Below are 18,594 nucleotides of genomic sequence, written 5' to 3'. Positions count from 1 at the left end.
TGGCTGTGTTCCATGATGAGGGGGCCTAGATTCCTTCTTTGTATTCTCCACACGTACGAGACAGACAGTGTGATGCAGCAGACAGTGGCTCTAGCAGTGACCCTGGCCGTGGCCTGGTCCCTAGTACCAGCTGTGTGAAGAAACCTAGTTAGCCGGCACACTGGTGCACAAGCGCCCTTGGAGAGACTCTAAGGCACCACTTTCTGCAATTCTGCTTCTTAGGAAATGATGTAAAACATGAGCTGATCAGCATTTTGGAAATCATAGCCAGGTCCCCTTGCTGCCATTACTCACAGCCGAGCACTCAAGTATTGTGGCCACAGATAGCTTACTTACTGTTCTCCCCTTTCACTGAACTGTGATACCACGATCAGAAGGTCAGAGGAAGCCAGAGGGTGGGTAAGTTAGTGCTGCTAATTGCATTTTTTTTCTTGAAAAGCTTTAATCAGTATCACAGTGGTTTTAATTTGATGCGACTTCTCTCTCAACAAGGTTTATGGTTGGTACAGCACAAAAAAGCGTGGGCTTTGGCATTAGATCTGGATTCAGATTCTAGCTCTGCTGCTGCCACATCTGCAGGATGAGGGAAAAAGCTCCCTCACACACTGCATGGATTGAATAAGAGGGTGTGGAGTGAAAGTGTCCAGCACGTACCTCGCATGAATCAGAGTCACGTGAGGTTCCCTCACTCCTGACAAACCAGTTTGCTAAATTAACTGCAGGGATTCATGCGTAAGATCTCTCTTCATTTTCAGTAAGGACAACACAGACTCGTCCACATTTGTCAACAGTTGTTGTTTCCTCCAATCAAGAATACTTTCTCCGGACCTACTGTATAACATGGGGAACTATATTCAATTTCTTGTAATAACCTATAATGGAAAAGAATCTGAAAAAGAATACATATATATATGGATAACTGGATCACTTTACTGTATACCTGAAACACTGGAAATCAACTATACTTCAATAATAAAAATAAAACAAAATAAAAGAATTCTTGCCTTCTTCTACCCACCTACACCTCATCTCCACTAATTCATGTCTTCCTCTCTTCAAAGCTCAACCTAAATTCTGATTTTGTACCATCTGTACCACCTAATACAGTGTTTATATATAGGAGTACCTACTATATAAGTATTTTCAAATATTATTAAACAAGATGAAAGTAATCAAAGAATATTAAAAACAATTACACATGTTTAGAAGGAAATGTTTGTAGTTACCCAAAGTGACATGATGGTTTTATCATATTTAAAACAAAAATAGAAGGGTCACAAAGTAAAGCAAGGGTCAACAATTTAATTTTCCAAAAACAGTACTGTGATTCTGAGGTCCCAAAGGAATTGAAGGAATATCTGAGGACGCCATACACACATTCTCTTCCCGTGACCGAGCGAGGCAAGGAAATTTCCTTTTCTCTGTGTCTCCAACTCTGAATATTTCTCCCTATCCCCACCCCCACACATCCCCATCCTCTATGTCTTCAGAATTCAAAGGCGAAACTCTCTTGTCTCCAAACACTTTACTAAATGCTTTTCCATTTTCTCCCGCCTAATAGAAGGATCTTTGACTTTATCTGGGAACATCTCACTGTGCAGTCACCTCTAGTGACCTAAAGAAGCCTCTTAGGGGTGATTTTTCTTTGTGGACCTTGACACTGCTTGAAAGTTTACAGTCATAAATTGTTACCCACTGAGAACAATTTCTCAAACTTGGTTAAATAATTACATAGACACCAAAAGAAAACTACCCTCTACCTAATCCATTGCATTATCTTGTCTCCTAATTCAAAGAAAGCACAGCTGACAATTCTGAATACCTTAGAGACATTATGAAACGAAATAACTAAACGTAACTGGAAGATTCAAAAAGAAAGAATCATCAAACTGGAGGATACCATTTGTTATTTGGTGGCACCTTCTGGGAAAGCTCGATACTGCAGCTCAGCTCTGTTAAACATAAATTCTCACACAAAAGCAAGTGGGGAAAATCCTGGGAGCAGGGAAATGGCACTGATGATACATTATAATAATGTTAAATCCAGAACTATGAGGGTCTATCTTATTTTAAGCAAATATGGATAAGAAGTTAGAGGTTCCTGGATGTTTCAGAGCGCTTGCCTCAGTTCTGACTGTATGCTGAATCCACCTATGAGGCCAACTTGTCACCTCTGGAAAGCTGCTGGTAAAGCCCACACCTACAGGCAGGGCAAAGAAATATGATTCGTAAGTAAAACATCCCTACAATTATAACATGAATTTCTGGGAAAATAAGGTGGGGTTTACCCCAAAATTTCTCTTGGGTGCACTCCCTACTAAGTAGGATCAGATTCTGGCTCTACCACGTATAAACATGGCAACCTGGGGCAAGTTTCTTAACCTTTGAGCCTCGGTTTCCCCATCTGTAAAATGGGGATAATACGAGTCTTGGGCTACAGACATGAGGCATCCTGATGATGGTAAATTTAGTTGTGCAAAGACCATGCTGAGCTGCATCTTTGACTTTGTGTCTCAAGATGACAGATGGGACAATTACATAAAGATCATGGGCCCTAGGGTAAGAAACAACAATGCACTGACTAGGCAACGCAGCTTTCCTGAAGGAGGCTCGGGACATTTATTGGGGGAGAGTTAAAGTTCAAAACAAGCAAGTGAAAATGCTGAGTATTAGCAATTCCTGATGACAATTCACCCTGCACTGAAAGGGCCCCCTGTCTGTCTGTGACCCTCCGCTACCTAAGGGATACAAAGGAATTATTTAACTTAAAAACTGAAATGAAAAGCCTTTAGGACTGAATGTGGTACCCAAACAAGGAAGAGAAAAAGGTTCTAACTCGGTTAAAAAAAAAGAAATCTTCCTTTTGATTGCTTTAAATTTTAGGGAATAAGTGAGGAAGATGGCTAAATTAATCAACAATTGACTGGCTAGCCTGTACCCTCCTCCATCTGCTCACATCTAACACTGATAACAACCAACCAAGCATCAGAAAACACGGCGGGTGAAATATCTCCATGCATCCAGCGAAGTTAACTGTCTGCCCGTTGTGTTCATGAATGTTCCACACTGGGCGACACCTACCCAAGGAAAACCTGTACCCTTTCAGGTATGCTGACCTCCAGTTATCAAATGAAGAGGACTCCAGAACTAGATCACCCCCACCCCGCCCCCGGAGAGTCAGGGCGCCCTTTAATACGTGGCCTCCCCAGCTGCTCGCTCACCATCCTTACAGACTTCACAGCTCTCGCATGTGCTGGAATTACAAGTCATTAAAAAGCCACTTTGAAAACACAATAAAGACCTTCTTCTCTGACTGTGACAACCTTCCATCACATAAAACCTTGAGGCCAGTGTTTCAACAGCAGGACATTTACTGCCAACTCCAGACGTGTAAGCAGGGCAAGGGACAGGGTGGGGCGGGAGGAAATGAGGCACCACAAAAGAAGGGAAGTTTCTTTTTCCTTCGCCTTTTTTTTTCTTTCCCAAAGACATTTCTGCTAAGGTGGATTGAAGTCTTTACCCTGTATCTGAACTACCACCCTCCCTCAGGAAAAAAACATTCCATGTGATGAGATTTCATCTTTCTCCTGCAAGATTTTAACCACAAAAACACTTTGGTAAGCCAAGCTATCAAGACACGATTACCATCTCATTTCTCACACTGCAGGTTGAAGTATGTAACATTTTACCAAATGCAGTCTGCCCATTTACGAGGGAAGATAATTAAAACTTCTAACTTCTGCACTTTCAAATGACGATTAAATGTCTACGAAGCAAGGTAAAAAAGTGAAGGCAATGATAAGGAAATTACTACCATAACCGAATTCCATCATAAAGGGTTATTTCAATTTGCTTTTACTGTTTTCCCCTCCTTCTCTACTATGAATACCAAACTTCCTCAGAGGACAAACAAGATCAACGCAATAAACTTCTCTTTACAAGCAGAGAGCTGTGAAAAACAAAAACCAGCGAATTACAGGAAGAGTGAAAGATTTTCTTCTTTCATTGTCAATTAAAATTTATACAGGTTAATACAGACCACAATTACAAACTTTTACTTGATCCAGATACTCTCAGATCCTCACCCTTTCTAGCTCCTAGTTAGTGCCAGTCACTAGTTAGAAACAGCCATTTGCCATAAATGACCACAAAAAGATGAATTCCTAAACCAAGAGCAGCTTTACTCTAATGGGAATTACCTAAGTTCTTGAATGTGAAATAATCTTAATGCTAACATTTACATACATGACAAAGATACGCCCTTATCTTGTTTTCAGTATTTGCTAAATGCTCACACACTGGAAGACAGTCCCCTCTGCCTCCTACCCACCACCACACCCACTCTCCACCCCAACCTTCTAAATTCTTCTGTAGAGGAAAATCCTGATGCACTTTCATGTGACAATATTAGATTTCTATATGAAATGAGAAGCATTTTAGGAATTGCAAATCCTATTTAAAAATTATTCTTTCAGCCATATAAGTAGTAATCCAAAGATAAATCAGTTTTTTAGGATATCTTCTTTTAATAGTAACAACAATTTTAAAAATTCTCAAAGGGCGGGTTGCCACCCCGCCTTCCTGGCAGGAACGCAGCACCTGACCACCGCCGTGTTGGAAAGGGACGCAATCCGCCCACCTGCCTCACGCAAGCGCAGCATCTGACTGTGGCATCAGGAAGGGGAGTGACCCACCTGCCCACCGGGTAAGAGCTCAGCACCTGACCCAGTGTTGGGAGGGGGCACGATCTGCTTGCCAACAGGCACTGGGAGCAGCACAGACGAGGGCGCCAACAGAGAGCCTCTGGAAACAGCAAGCTGAGTTCGCAAAACAGGGTGAAGACAGAAAGACTTCTCGATAAAATCATTAAGAGCACACAGTCTCCAGGAGAACACATACCTTTTTTTTTTAATCTTTTTTATATCTGTTCTATTTTCTATTACCTTTTTAATTTTTACTTTTTAAGCAACTGTATATGTCTACAGTTTCAATCCCTTTTAAATTTTTCTTTTAAAACCTTTTTATTATTATTATTTTTTAAAAATCCACCTCATTTCATTTTTAATTCTTTTGGTTTTGATCTCCTGTTATTGATTATACACAGGTTTCAAATATTGGTTTTTGATTTTTTTCTCCTTTTTTAAAAGTTTTTAAAAGATGTTTCAATTCAATTGCTGTTCTGCTTCAACTTGCTCTTATATTATTGATTATACACAGTTTTCAAACCTCTTTTTCTCCCTTCTTTTAAAATTCTCTCTTATTTTATCTTTTTTTAAAATCTGTTCGATTTTCTATTGCCTTTTAAAATTTCACTTTTTAAACAATTGTATACGTCTCCAGTTTTAATCCCTTTAAAATTTTTCTTTTAAAATACTTTAATTTTTATTATTTTTAAAAAATCCGTCTCATTTCATTTTTATTTCTCCTGGTTTTAATCTCCTGTTTTTGATTATACACTTATTTCAAATTTTGTTTTTTGATTTTTTTCTCCTTTTTTTAAAGGTTTTTAAAAGATGTCACAACACAATTGCTATTCTGCTTCAACTTGCTCTTCTATTATTGATTATACACTGTTTTCAAACCTTTTTTCTCCATTCTTTTAAAATTCTCTTTTTTTTAAAGTTTTATTCCTGCATAGGCTTTAGATAGATAAATAAATAAAGTCCTTAAGGACCACAATAGGTAACTGATACTCCTTAAGCCACAATGCCAGAGAGATATGAGCAATATGAAGAAGCAGAGGAACCACTCCCAATTAAAAGAGCAAGAGAAATCCCCTGAAAGCACGATCAATGAAATAGACATTGATGGCCTACTAGATCAAGATTTCAAAAATGGAGTGATCAAAGTACTAAAAGAGATAGTGTTTAGAGATATAAAATACATTAAAAATGAAATTGAAGCTATAAAGAAGAGCCAAGTAGAATTGGTAAACTCATTTGCTGAGGTGAGAGCTGATCTAAAGGCTGTACAAAGCAGGCTAGATAATGCAGAGGAATGAATAAGTGACCTAGAAGACTGGACAACAGAAAGCACCCAATCAGAACAGCTGAGAGAAAAACAAATAAAAAACAATGAAAACAATATAAGGGGCCTATGGGATAACATAAGCGTGCCAATCTACGCATAATAGGGGTTCCAGAAGGGGAAGAAAGAACAAAGGGGATTGAAAAGGTATTTGAAGAAATCATGACTGAAAACTTCCCAAACCTAAAGAAAGCATCAGATATCCAAGTACAGGAGGCTCAGAGGGTCCCAAACAGGAAGAACCCAAATAGGCCCACACCAAGACATATCATAATCAAGATGGCCAGAATCAAGGATAAAGAAATGACCCTAAAGGTAGCAAGAGAAAAACAGTGAGTTACAAGGGAACCCCCATAAGGCTCTCAGCTGACTTGTCTACACAAACACTACAGGCCAGAAGGGAGTGGCAAGATATATTCAAACCCCTGAATGAAAAAAAGATGCAGCCTAGGATACTCTATCCAGCAAGGCTATCCTTTAGAATAGAAGGAGAGAGAAAGAATTTCACAGACAAGCATAAACTACAAGAGTTTAGCAACACTAAACCCATGCTAAAAGAAATACTGACAGGTCTACTCTAAGTAGAAAAGAAGCAGGATGCCACAAAAATGAGAAACTCGTAACTGGAAAGGTGATAACTATCATGAATTACAAACAGAATAAACACAAAACTGTAAAAGAAGACATCTAAATCATTCAGAGTGGGAGGGGGAAGCAAAGAAATAGAGTATTTTTTTTTCTTTTTTAAATTTTTTGTTCTCGGTAGGATGGGTTTGAGATTATATTACTATCTGTTTAATACAAACAGTTATACTAATGGGTTAATAGACTTACAAAAAAGGGTAACCACAAGCCAAAAACTTACAAGTGAGTCACAAAAACTAAATAAAATCCAAGATAATACAAAAGAAAATACCAAACCACAAAATGAAGAAAAAAGGAACAAAGAGGAAATACCAAATCAACTGCAAGAATAAGTTCAAAATGGCAATAAACACACATCTATCATTAATTACTGTAAATGTTAATGGACTAAATGCTCCAGTCAAAAGATGTAGAGTGGCAGAGTGGATAATAACGCAAGAACCTTCAATACGCTGCATACAAGAGACCCACTTTAGGGAGAAGAACACAAATAGATTGAGAGTAAAAGGATGGAAAAAGTCAATAAAAAATGTTAAAAAATTAAAAAATAAAAAATAAAACCTCTCAAGTGCTTACCAATGCAGTGCTAGGTAAGTCCTTGCCCTTTATCTCATTTAATTAAAAAGATCCTGGGAAACTTTGGCTTAACTTCTGATTTAAAACTGAGATGCTTTGTCCTGTATTTTTCCAGTTACCATGTTACACGTGCATATCAATATCAAGGCCATGTACCTCCTCAAGACGAAACTCAGAGCAATGTGATATATTTCAAGTACTAGCCCCCACACTTGAAACAGGACACTAGAATTCTGCAGTATTTCTGAACATCAAAAGATCTCTTTCAAAGTTATAGGGTATAAAGACTGCCAGAAGCCAAATCGTAATAACGGCTCACTAACATTTTTTGATTAGTGTGCTAAATGCTTTACTCAGATTGACTATTTTCACAATCATCCTACAATTTAAGTGTTATTATGATCTCTATTTCACAAAAGAAGAAACTAAGAAATACGGAAAGTCAAATTCTTTGTCCAAGATCACTGGTGGAGCTGGGATTCAAATCACAGCCTGTCTGACACTAGAGTGAGACTCCTAATTACTTGATTACTTTACTACCTACCTACTTACGTATCAACAAATAAGTGATCCCTCAAAAAATGCAGGCATATAAACATATATTCAATGATCTAAGCTTCCTAATCCATTTTAATAGCATTGATTTTTATTTTTATATAAAAGCTGAATCTAACTTAATTATGGAAACACTTCTTTAAAAAGTTCATCCCCTTAATTGTAACCAACCTGAACCAAAGTGAGATGTTTTCTTCACAGACATACCAGGTAAATAATCTTTTTTCCCTGGCCCTTCCTACTTCTTCACACTCATCCAGTTTCTTTCTGTGTCTTTCTTTTGTTTCCAAAGCCCTTGATCTCTGCCTGCTATGTCTGAAACAACCCTCCACAAATGAATATAAATCTGGCTCATCATCAAGTAATGAAGCTGGAAAGGTCCCTAGACAGATCAGATCATCTGATCTCACTCACTCAGACACAGACACACTCACCACCAGGACAATGTGAATGGTGTCCCCTGAAATTGGGCCTGTCCCAAGCTATCCAATCAGTTCCTCGCCAAGGGAAGCAATGAGCTGTTTAGTGCTCTCCATTACAACTGCTTCCCGTTCCTTAGGTCTTACCCCCAGGAGGGACACCAGGTAGGAGAAAGGCCAAACAAAGGCTACCTTTACCATTGGATAAAGGGAGTTTCAGCCCTCTTTTATTCTTCTTTGTTCACAGAAAGTCTTTTGGGCCCTGGCACACTTGGAACCACTTTTGTCAATTCTCTTCTGTTCTACCACCTACATAGAGAATTAAGCCAATAGCAGCAACAATAAAAGCATTACTACCAGAAAACCGATAAGGAAAGTACAGTTGTTGGGTTTTATACCCAAATAATACCCAAAAGTCTTTAGAGGCTGTTTCTGTAATGATAGGTAAAGCACATTACAAAAACTCCTATTAGGACCACTGGATATACAGCTTTAGCATGTCATAAATCATTTTGAAAATTTGCTACCTATTGTACAACATTACAATTCTAAATCTTCATTCCAGAACATTTTTCAAGGTATTTCTTTAAATAAATCTATCAAGTTGAACATGACGTTTAGGAAAAGAAAAGCCATTACCTTACATAGAAAAGGGAGGGAGCAAACGACAAGCAAAAAATAAGAATACACAGAATTATCTAAAGAGGAAGATGATCTATGATAATTTCATGTAGAAAGAGCCTTCAGTAGTGCTTTATAAAAGCCATTTGGTCTTCTCACAAATCAGCAAAAATTCAAGAAAGGTGCCTTTCAAAATTCTGACCATAGCCTATTATAAGAAATACACACACAGTCTCTGAAATAAAATTTTCAGAAACCATCACTCACCCACACTAATTACAATGTATTCTGATTTTCTTTTTTTTAATACTAGTGATAACATGCTAAATCGATTTCATGGCTCACCAGTAAATCACAAACGACCATTTGAAAACCTCTGTCCTAGAAGAATCGCAACATATCAGATTACGGAAGGACAGACAATCGCACCCCAGCAGCATCAGTGAACATCTCAAGGTGATTTAAATAAAAAGCAAACATACAAAAAACGTTTCAAGGAACATCTGCATTAAGAGCAAGTTTTGAATTAAGAGGAGAGGTAAAAAGCAAAGGAGGAAAAATAAAAGCTTAAGACACTGGGACAAACCCATTAGCTTTTATTTCCATTTCACAAACCATCATCACTATTAGGTCTTTACCAACCACTGGGACAAATTACCCAAGCTCCAGTATTTTATATACTACTTGGCCCCTAATATGATCTATTACAATTTTGAGATCGGCTAAAGAGAGTTGGAGGGAGGAAGTGGAGTCTGGATGACAAGGGAGGGATTGGTACTGATGCCACATCCTCACCCCAGCTGGCTTTCTAGCCAGAGCAGTATAAATGCAGAGAAAGTCTGCTAAGGCCTCCTACCCCTTGCCAGCATTTGAAGTGGGAACTTTGGTGGAGCTTCCTTATGGGGCAGAAAGAGAAGTATCCTGAAACTGCCAGCATTTTTTAGCCAGACGTCCTCCTTGACCGTTGTCTAGAAACAGACAACTCAAATTAAGGAGGTTATTGGGACTGATGATGACTGATGAGTAACAGCAGAAGGCCAAAGTTAGAGAAAAATGGGAAGGAGATAATTTCATAGTAAATAATACTTATTCTCCAGAAATAGAATGAAATACTTGAATCACTAACAGTTCTGTCACTAGAAGTGTAAGATTTCTTACACCGGTAGGGGAGGTTAGAGTAGATAACCTGAAAATCCCTTTCAACTCTGAGAAATTCGTAATCATAAGTTTAAATCTCAGTATCAAATAACTTTGAGGGTGGGGTATTAGATGGCTAGATGGTCTTTTAGGAATCCACAAAAGATAATCCTACCCATCAGCAAAACTTGTAATGAAGATCACACACCCTGGCTCTTCCAAATCAGTGGCTATATGACAGGGAAAAAAAAATTAAATATTTCATTTTCAAAATATCACAACCTGGTTTCATGGCACATATATACATTAAAATGTATCAAATTTTACATTTTAAATATACAGTAAATTATTACATCAATTTTTGCCTCAATAAACTATGGGGAAAAAACACTATTACCAATTTTCGATCTATGGAAGCAAATTACTTCATTCCACTGATCAAAAAGATCAACATTATAGCTGCACTCTATTATATTTCTGTTTCTTTTTAAAATTTATTTTCTGTCGCATTCTACTTTTATTTTGCATCCTTCTCACTCTCCTAAATCAGCAATCACTGAAAAGCACAGTAAGTAAGCTCCAACGAACATCTAGATTCTTCTGCGGCTTTTTCAAGTGACCCGCTATTGTACCCTGGAACATATTTTTCCTTTAACAACTTAAATCACAGCCTACACATCTGCAGATTCCTTAATGATTTCGTTTCCCTTCCATTAGTTAAGAATATTCATTTCCAGGCCATGTCTACTTCCAGGCTACCATTTTACGGTTCGACAGTCATCTTCCTTCCTCTGTCTTTATCCTGAAGCTATATCTGAAATAAAACCTGCCAACTGACCAGGGAAAGGAGGAAAACCGAGCAGACTACTCACATCAGATTTAGAGGACATGTTCTCCTCCACGTCGGAATCATTGGGATCCACAATGTCATCAAACGGGGGTAAAGTTGATTTCTTCTTCTCAGACGCCTCACTTTCAATTTTGACCTTTCCCATCTTGACATGAGACTTATCTTTTATCTGTTTTTTATCAGCGGAACAAGTGAGTATCAGCGGCGGTGCACTAGAAAAACTTTTAAATAAAGCCTCTGAGCTACTCTTTTTCCTCTTTTTGGCCGAGAGTTCTTCGGAATCTGAAATGGGGGGCCTTTTACTGGGCGCCTTCTTATCTTGCTGTCCACTGGTGATCGTGAGTAAGTTACTGTCAGGTTTTGGCTCTTTTGACATGGGTTTCGGTTCCTTGAAGGCCATCTTCGGAACGATTTTTTCTTCTTTCAGTGGTTTATTTTCTTTGGGTTTCTTAGAGGATTCTTTGGAAGATTTGTTGTGATCCCTGGAAGGTTCTTTGAAGGCACTTTTATGTTCTCGGGAGTCTTTAGAAGGCTTTTCCTTGTGCTCCTTCATTAATTTGTGAGGCTTTGAGAAACTGGTGCTGCTGCTGCTGCTACTGCTGCTACTGCTGCTGCTGCTGCTGCTGCTGCTGCTACTGCTGCTGCTGCTGCTGCTGCTGCTGCTGCTGCTGCTACAACTGCTGCTGCTGCTGCTGCTGCTGGTATGGATGCTCCGGTTAGGGTCCTGCAGAAAGGCGGGAAGAAAGCGAAACTCTCAGAACAGAACGTCAAGGAAGACCCCACAGCCAGCTTCCATGCACCGGAGCAACGCAAAGTGATCCTCTGCAGAAGGCTCCCAAGTGCATTTTAATGGAACCCGACAGCCACAATAGAACAGGTGGGAGCAGGGTGGGCGAAGGGCAGTGAGTGCAGGCTACTGTGATCGGGGAATTTAATGAGGCAAGCTGTCTTCTTAATCATGACAAGCATGGCGTTCTAAACATTTCAGTTCAACAAATGTTCACTACATGCCTGTCCTAGAAGAGACAAAGCTGGATAACACATGGCCCCCACTCTTAATAACGATGACACATCTGTGATTCATAGTTGTTGTCGGAGCCACCTATAAAGGGCTATCCCAACACAAAGAAGAGAGGTAACTGATCCTGTTGGAGGATGGAGAGAATAATTCAGAAAATTATGGAGAATTAACACCTCAGTTAGATTCTCAAGGATAAGCAGGCAATTACTAGAAAGAGAAGGATAAAAGAATACTTGAAGACCAGAGACTAGAATGACTCAAACAATGAGAGATTAAAGTACTGATTATATTTGGGGAGCAGCATCCAGCTACAGCAAAGATTGAACAGGAGGTAGAAAACAGCCAAGGGTCACAATGTGAGGCCAGATCATATTACATTTTAAATGACTTTTTATTATAAAGAATCACAAGACCCCAAAAGGAAATAAAATAATAATAATAATTAATAAAATAATAATAATAATAAAGATAAAAAGCTTTTTTCCTTCTGACTAAATTTGTTCCCTTAAGGGATACATCTCCTATCCACCAGCAAAGAAAAGAAAAGAAAAGTGTAGCAGAACAAAGATTTCACCTAATGGTCATCTAATGGACTGAAAAGTCTTTGGCAATTACTCTTGAGTATGATGAGGAAAGAGTTAACCACTTAATCTGAGATTTTAAAACAGAACACTAAAGACAGTGCACATTCCTATTATCAAAAAGACAGTATTTTATAAATTCTATTACAAGACATTTCCTGGCATGTTAAGCAATACTATGAATAATCAAAATAAAGCATAATGGACAGACTAAATTAAGGGAGAACATTTTTGAAATCTAATATCCTTGAGATTTTTTTAATTGGTTTGTCGACCCACTGAATTTTGGCAATTTGCAATCAGGATTCCAATTATGGCTCTAGAACACCCAAGCATTGCTGTTAAATGCTCCACCTTCATGGAGTATTACATATATTTTTGTAATATAATTTTTAAAAATATACAAATTTCAACCTACCAACATACTTTCTAGTGTTAAGCATTTAAAAATAGCAACATTTCAGCACTCCCCCAACCCCAGAAAACAACTTCTATAGCAGTCCTTTCTTGATTTATTTTTAAACTCCTTTTGTAGGACAAACTAGAATTCTTAAGGCAAAGTACACAGTGTTATATGACATAGAAAGTTCAAGCTCTTGTGTCGACTGCATACATATGATGTTAAGTACAAAACTCCAGAAATTTTATAACATTTTACTCCTCATGTTGGTCCGAGTATTAAAAGCCTACTGTCACCTTTTCACCCACCCAACAAATCTTGGTACAAGCAAGCGACCCAACCATTCTTGCTCCTTCCACTTCACCAAAAAGCTTTCTTTAAGCTAATACAACTCAGAATTAAGAAGAGAAACAGATTCCATGACAATATGCCAGACAAATAGAAATTTAGAAAATAACAAAAAGGTTAGAGAATGGATTCTGTTCTAGAGGGCTACATTTTCTTTGGCCTGGGCCTGTGATAAATGGCGAAGTTCAAATGGATGTCACCTGACTCCATATTCACACATGTAATAAATGTAAAACAGAGGCTTAGACACAAAGTCAGGAATTAAATTGTTACTGACACAGAATAAAATCTTTTACTGATTCTCAGCCTACCTATCCCATATATACTGGGAATCAAGTCACGGGCTTTTTAAATATTTTTACTTAACCATTAACCTCAGTATTAAGTGCCACTAAACAGCACAGACTAATTGCCATTCAATGTGAAGCTTACCCATGTTGTATAATTCAAATTCTCTTTGCCTGAGGCTGATTAGGATAAACTGAATATCAGTATTAGGAAGAGCACGTGTGCATAATTCAAATCTCAAATATTTAAGACAGACGACTGTTTAAACATAAATATACATAGACTTGTACTAACTTTACAACCTGTCAATATAGCGTACAGTATTTTCTTTCATCCACTGAGAGTCTACTGAATGCTTTCCTATTTTAATTTTCTGGAACAGAATGGGTCCCTTTAGTTTATAATTTCTTCAAATACTACTTGTCAGTAAGTCCAGTAGATGGCTTAACAGAACAGGTTGCAACTGTTGGCCAAGATAAAAATGATTATATGTGACTTTCAATTTCCATGTTATCTCCCTGTCTTCTTCCTAGCATCACTGGTAACCCAAGGATGATTCTTTCTCCAGCTCCTGTTTCTTCATCTACCTATTTCGTCTCTGTCCTACTCTGACTGGCTTCTGTGTTGTGTAAAATATTCAGATAATTTACATCTTGTTCAATAAAATTTGCATATGGACAGATAAACTCTCTCAGGAGAGTTTTATTTATCTCAGACCAGTATACTCTTTATACGCATCCAAAGTGCATCTTAAAAGGACACTTTCTAAAAACTAGTATTGTCCAAGATCTTATGCATAGGAAGACATGGGGAAAACCATGAGTCATAGCCTTTCAAAATAGAAATTTTGTCTGTAATGCCATTAAACACATGAAAATGGCACAGAGGGGTAAAATCCCAACTGAGGCTAAGAATAAAATATAAAAGGATTCTGAGGAGAGAAAGAATCTTGGATTTGACTTACCTTCTCCCACCTCAATCCCAAATCCAACCCACTCATCCCCCTTGAACTGGTCAGCTCCCGGGGATGGCAGGTAGTGAGTGGGGCCTGAAGAATGTGGCCATGGGATTATAAGCATCTTGAGAGACAACTGGTGTAGGGCTCCAAGCAAGACCCAAGAGAGTTTGACACATAGATAACTGCACAAATGTGGCCAATCTCCCTGGCCCCAAAGGTGCTCAGGGGGCACTCAAGAGGAAGGAGAGGGTAGTCTCCTCTACTCTTGAGGCTGGGAATGCAAGAAGACCAGAAGGAAGACAGAGTCCTCCAAGTACACATGAAACACACAACATGCCTGCTGCTACGGTGAAGGCTGACATGCCAGTACCTTCCATCCCTTACAGGATTAAAACAACCTAAGATCCCCTAGCAGCTTGACCTGAACCCCAACACACATATAAATGGCATGCCTAATGGTAAGAGAGAGTGGGAGAGGGCAGACCTAACAGATCTCTTGAAGGATAGAGATGAAATATTGAAGTCAAAAATAGTATGACTACCTAAGAAGAGTCAAGTGGAGAGCAAAAAATAATTTCTACAGTTTTTAATAACTCCAAATAAATTTAAAAAGTAAAATTTTCAAGATGAATAACTCAGTAGGTAAATTAAAGGAGAAGATGGACTCTAACTGGTCAATTTGAATGAATGAAGGACCAACTGGAAGACATCTCACGGCATAAACTGAAAATACAAAGGGAGGAAAATCATAACGGAAAAACAACAAAGACTCGAAGAACAGGTTAAGGCAACTTAACTAACATACCAACCATAAGAAGAGTTTCCAAAGAGTGTGCAGAAGAGGGAAAAGGAAAAGATAGAAGAGAGGCAATAGTTAAAGTAATATGAAAGACAATTTTCCTGAAGTAGGGAAAGACTGAATTGTAAACTTACAGGGCTCTACAAGACCTAGCCAGGACTAATGAGGGAAAAGGCACATGTTCAGGAACATCACACTAAAATTCCTAAACTTTAAGGCTAAAAAGAAAACCTTACAAATCACCAAAAAGAACAATTACTTAATATTAAAAAATAATCAAATTAACATTGGACTTCTCATTTGTGACACTGGAAATGAGAAGAAAAGACAGTAACAGCTAGACAGCCAGAAGAAAACATCCTTCAGTGGGAACAAAGCATTTACCAAAATTTAAGGATTCAAAAATCACATTGCCACTGTTCCACCTAAGGAAAGGACTTGGGATGGAATTCTAATGGAACTATAACTGAATCAGAAATGAATCCATTCATGTGTAGGAATGTGCTTTGCCTTCCATACAGAATTAAATCTAAATGGATAATAAACTATACGGAATATGTAACATAAGTGTTCAATATGAATTCCTGACACCGAAAAGTCTAACCAAAATCTGGACCTAAAAATTAAATTACCTGCATAGAAATTTAGGAACACTAAAGGGAAGGATCAGCATGTGAAGGTGAGAGGAAACATTGGTATCATTTCTCATGTTAAAGTAGGAGAAAAAAACCTGGATTTATGAGCAACTGAAAGGGAAGGTGGCCAATAATGAAATGGAAAAGCACAGAATAACCGACACATAAATAAGGGGAAACTGGGAAATGAATATCAACTTAAAATATAAACCAAATGAAGAAAAATTTTAAAAGTTACAAATATAAATAATCAATTAGGTGAAAAGTAACAAAATCAAGCATCACTCAGAATTTAAAAGAAAGTTAAATTCTTCTACTAAAAGATATACAGTTAGATGGGGTTAAAAAGACAAAGGTCATATACAGATGGTTTGTAAGAAACACTTAACGTTGAATGACTGAGAAAAGCTTAAAATAAAGGGACAAGTCAAGAAATACCAGCTCAGTGTCCCCAAAAGAAAGCAGTGTTATATTAAAATCACACAATGTTAAATTCGAGGTTATGACAACCCAACAGCATAAGCAATTTAAATGCTAAGTTATATAAAGCAAAATGTGTTGAATATGTTTTTTTAAAACTTGAAAATATTTCACTGAAACGAGAAATCAATACATCTTTGTCAGAAATGGACAGATCTAATAAAGTGAAATGAATATAGACTTAGTGAAATTGAGTAATACAACCCACAAATTCGATTTAATTATATATAAAACTTTCTATCTCTTGAATAAAGCTTACAATTTTGTATGCGGCCATGAATCACTGACAAAAATCGATCATAAAGGTATTATAAGTAAAATAATCTGTTAAAATATCTGAATAGATTATATTGGTTGATCATACTCTAATAAAATTAGGAAAATATAGACAAGAGAAATCAGTCAAATGAAAATAATGAAAAGACCATTTCATATAAAAACTCTAGGGCACAGCAAAACATATGCTCAAAAGAAAATGTATTGTCTTTACCACATTTATTATTTTAAAAAGAAGAGGAAGAGAGAGGAGAGAAACCAGGAATAAAAAACACATCTAGTACTCACTCTGAGAAACTAGGAAAAGATCCACAAATCTAACACCAAACATAAAGAAAGTAAACAAAATAAATTTCATCACCACTTATGAATTAAAATGCCTTAGATGTATATTCATGGATCAAAGTCTAAAGAGAAATTTATCAAGTTAATTCTGATTTAAAGGAGATCTATAATCTACTTTTTAAAATCAACTAAGAGAGATCAAGTTTCTTGAATTTAAAATTTCTTAAACTTAAAATCACGATCTATCGTAACAGGAATAAAATTCCTGAGGGGATAGCAATTTATTAATACTTCAAAATAGGTAGGCAAATACTGAAAGAAACAGTGAAGCAGTTCAAAATGGTTGTGAGAGAGAGTTCATGGAAGGCGTGGAGCAAATGTACCGCTGATGATTTTTCTAGGCTTTTAACACGATTTGACTTTTACATTGTATGTTTTATTTAAAATGATTCTAACACAGTAAGATTGTGAAGCAGAAAACATTTCGACAACAAATGATAGAAACTAATTTTTTTTAAAAAATCAAAACTTATTTAAAAATCAAAGCTAAACAGAGACAACAAGGCCCCAAATTTAACATGTATCAGTCAATGGACAGGTGATTGAAAAAACACTCCACGAATGGAAAAGAAATGACATTTGAGAACAGTAAGAAGATCTTTCATTCAGTAACAATCTAAATGGCTTGTACATAAAAAGAACGTGAAATATTTACACACACAAGAAAGGGGGGGGGGAGCCTGCCATTATTGCACACAATGCTTTGGAATGTTTTACTTGTTTTGATTTTTTAAATAATGTGCCATTCTTGAAGGTGACACTCCACCAGGAAATTGAGAGAACTCTACAATATACCTCCACAGCTCAGGAGGAAAAAAAGCCATTTCTAGACCTGACCAGGGAGGGGCAGCAGTCAGTTTTAGGGAAATGAAGAAATCATCTTAAATTCCTCAGTTTGCCTGGATCTAAATAATAATCAACCAACAAAGATATAGAAATACAGGTAAGTTTGGATTTTGCAGAAACAACAAAAGATGCAGCAACCATTCTATCAGTTAAGCATGAACCAACAAGTAACATGAAAGAGGATCAAAAGATGATGCTGATCATTCAAGGAGACTCTAAACAACCATGCCAGGCTAGGAGTTCTGCCAAGTCGTTATAGAGACAGACTGGCCTGTAACAACAGGTTACATCGGCGAAGCAAAGGAGATCCATTTGAGGACTTTAACGAAGAAGTCAATATTAATAATTATTCATTTTAGGGAGATCATCTAGTAGCAATGTGGTAGAGAGGCTGGAGTGGGTAGAAGTGAAAAAAGAAAGGCTGCTTAGAGCACTGCCGCACTGTGGGATGGCGGTGGCGACGGCGGTGGCGACAGCGGTGGTGATGGTGATGGCGGTGGCGGCGGCAGCGGTAACAGCTCATTGAACACTAACTGGTCCAGATACTGATGTAGGCGTTTTATAATTATTAACTCAACTATCTTAAGAAGCAGCTTTTATTTCACAGTCCAATTTCAAAGTGAAGAGACTGAGGCACAGAACCCTATGTGCCCAAAGACACACACATAATTAGTGGCAGAACAGCCATTCAAGCCCAGGGAGTCTGGCTTCAATGCGCGTGCGCTCAACCACTATACTTCCACTGACTTTCAGAAGGTCGGCTGGTTTCAAAGCAACTGTTAATCTT

The 18,594-nt window shown here is 37.7% G+C and overlaps 1 protein-coding gene across 9 annotated transcripts in view; it reads right to left on the bottom strand.

Annotated features, from left to right (window-relative positions):
• The window catches only part of MLLT3 (MLLT3 super elongation complex subunit), a 236,697-nt gene that overhangs the window by 51,199 nt on the left and 166,904 nt on the right, over positions 1-18,594 (bottom strand). For all 9 annotated transcript variants that reach the window (XR_012071913.1, XM_072959333.1, XM_072959331.1 and 6 more), the window contains one exon: positions 10,853-11,554. Coding sequence is in view for 8 of the 9 variants with exons in the window: in XM_072959333.1 (XP_072815434.1) it covers positions 10,853-11,554 (702 nt within the window). In the remaining variant the exon portion in view is untranslated. The remainder of the gene's footprint in view (positions 1-10,852; positions 11,555-18,594) is intronic.

Source organism: Vicugna pacos, chromosome 4 (assembly GCF_048564905.1).
Source record: "Vicugna pacos chromosome 4, VicPac4, whole genome shotgun sequence".
Lineage (NCBI taxonomy): Eukaryota > Metazoa > Chordata > Mammalia > Artiodactyla > Camelidae > Vicugna > Vicugna pacos.
The sequence above is the reverse complement of the archived record's forward strand: the minus strand, read 5'-3'. Positions and strand labels throughout refer to the sequence as shown.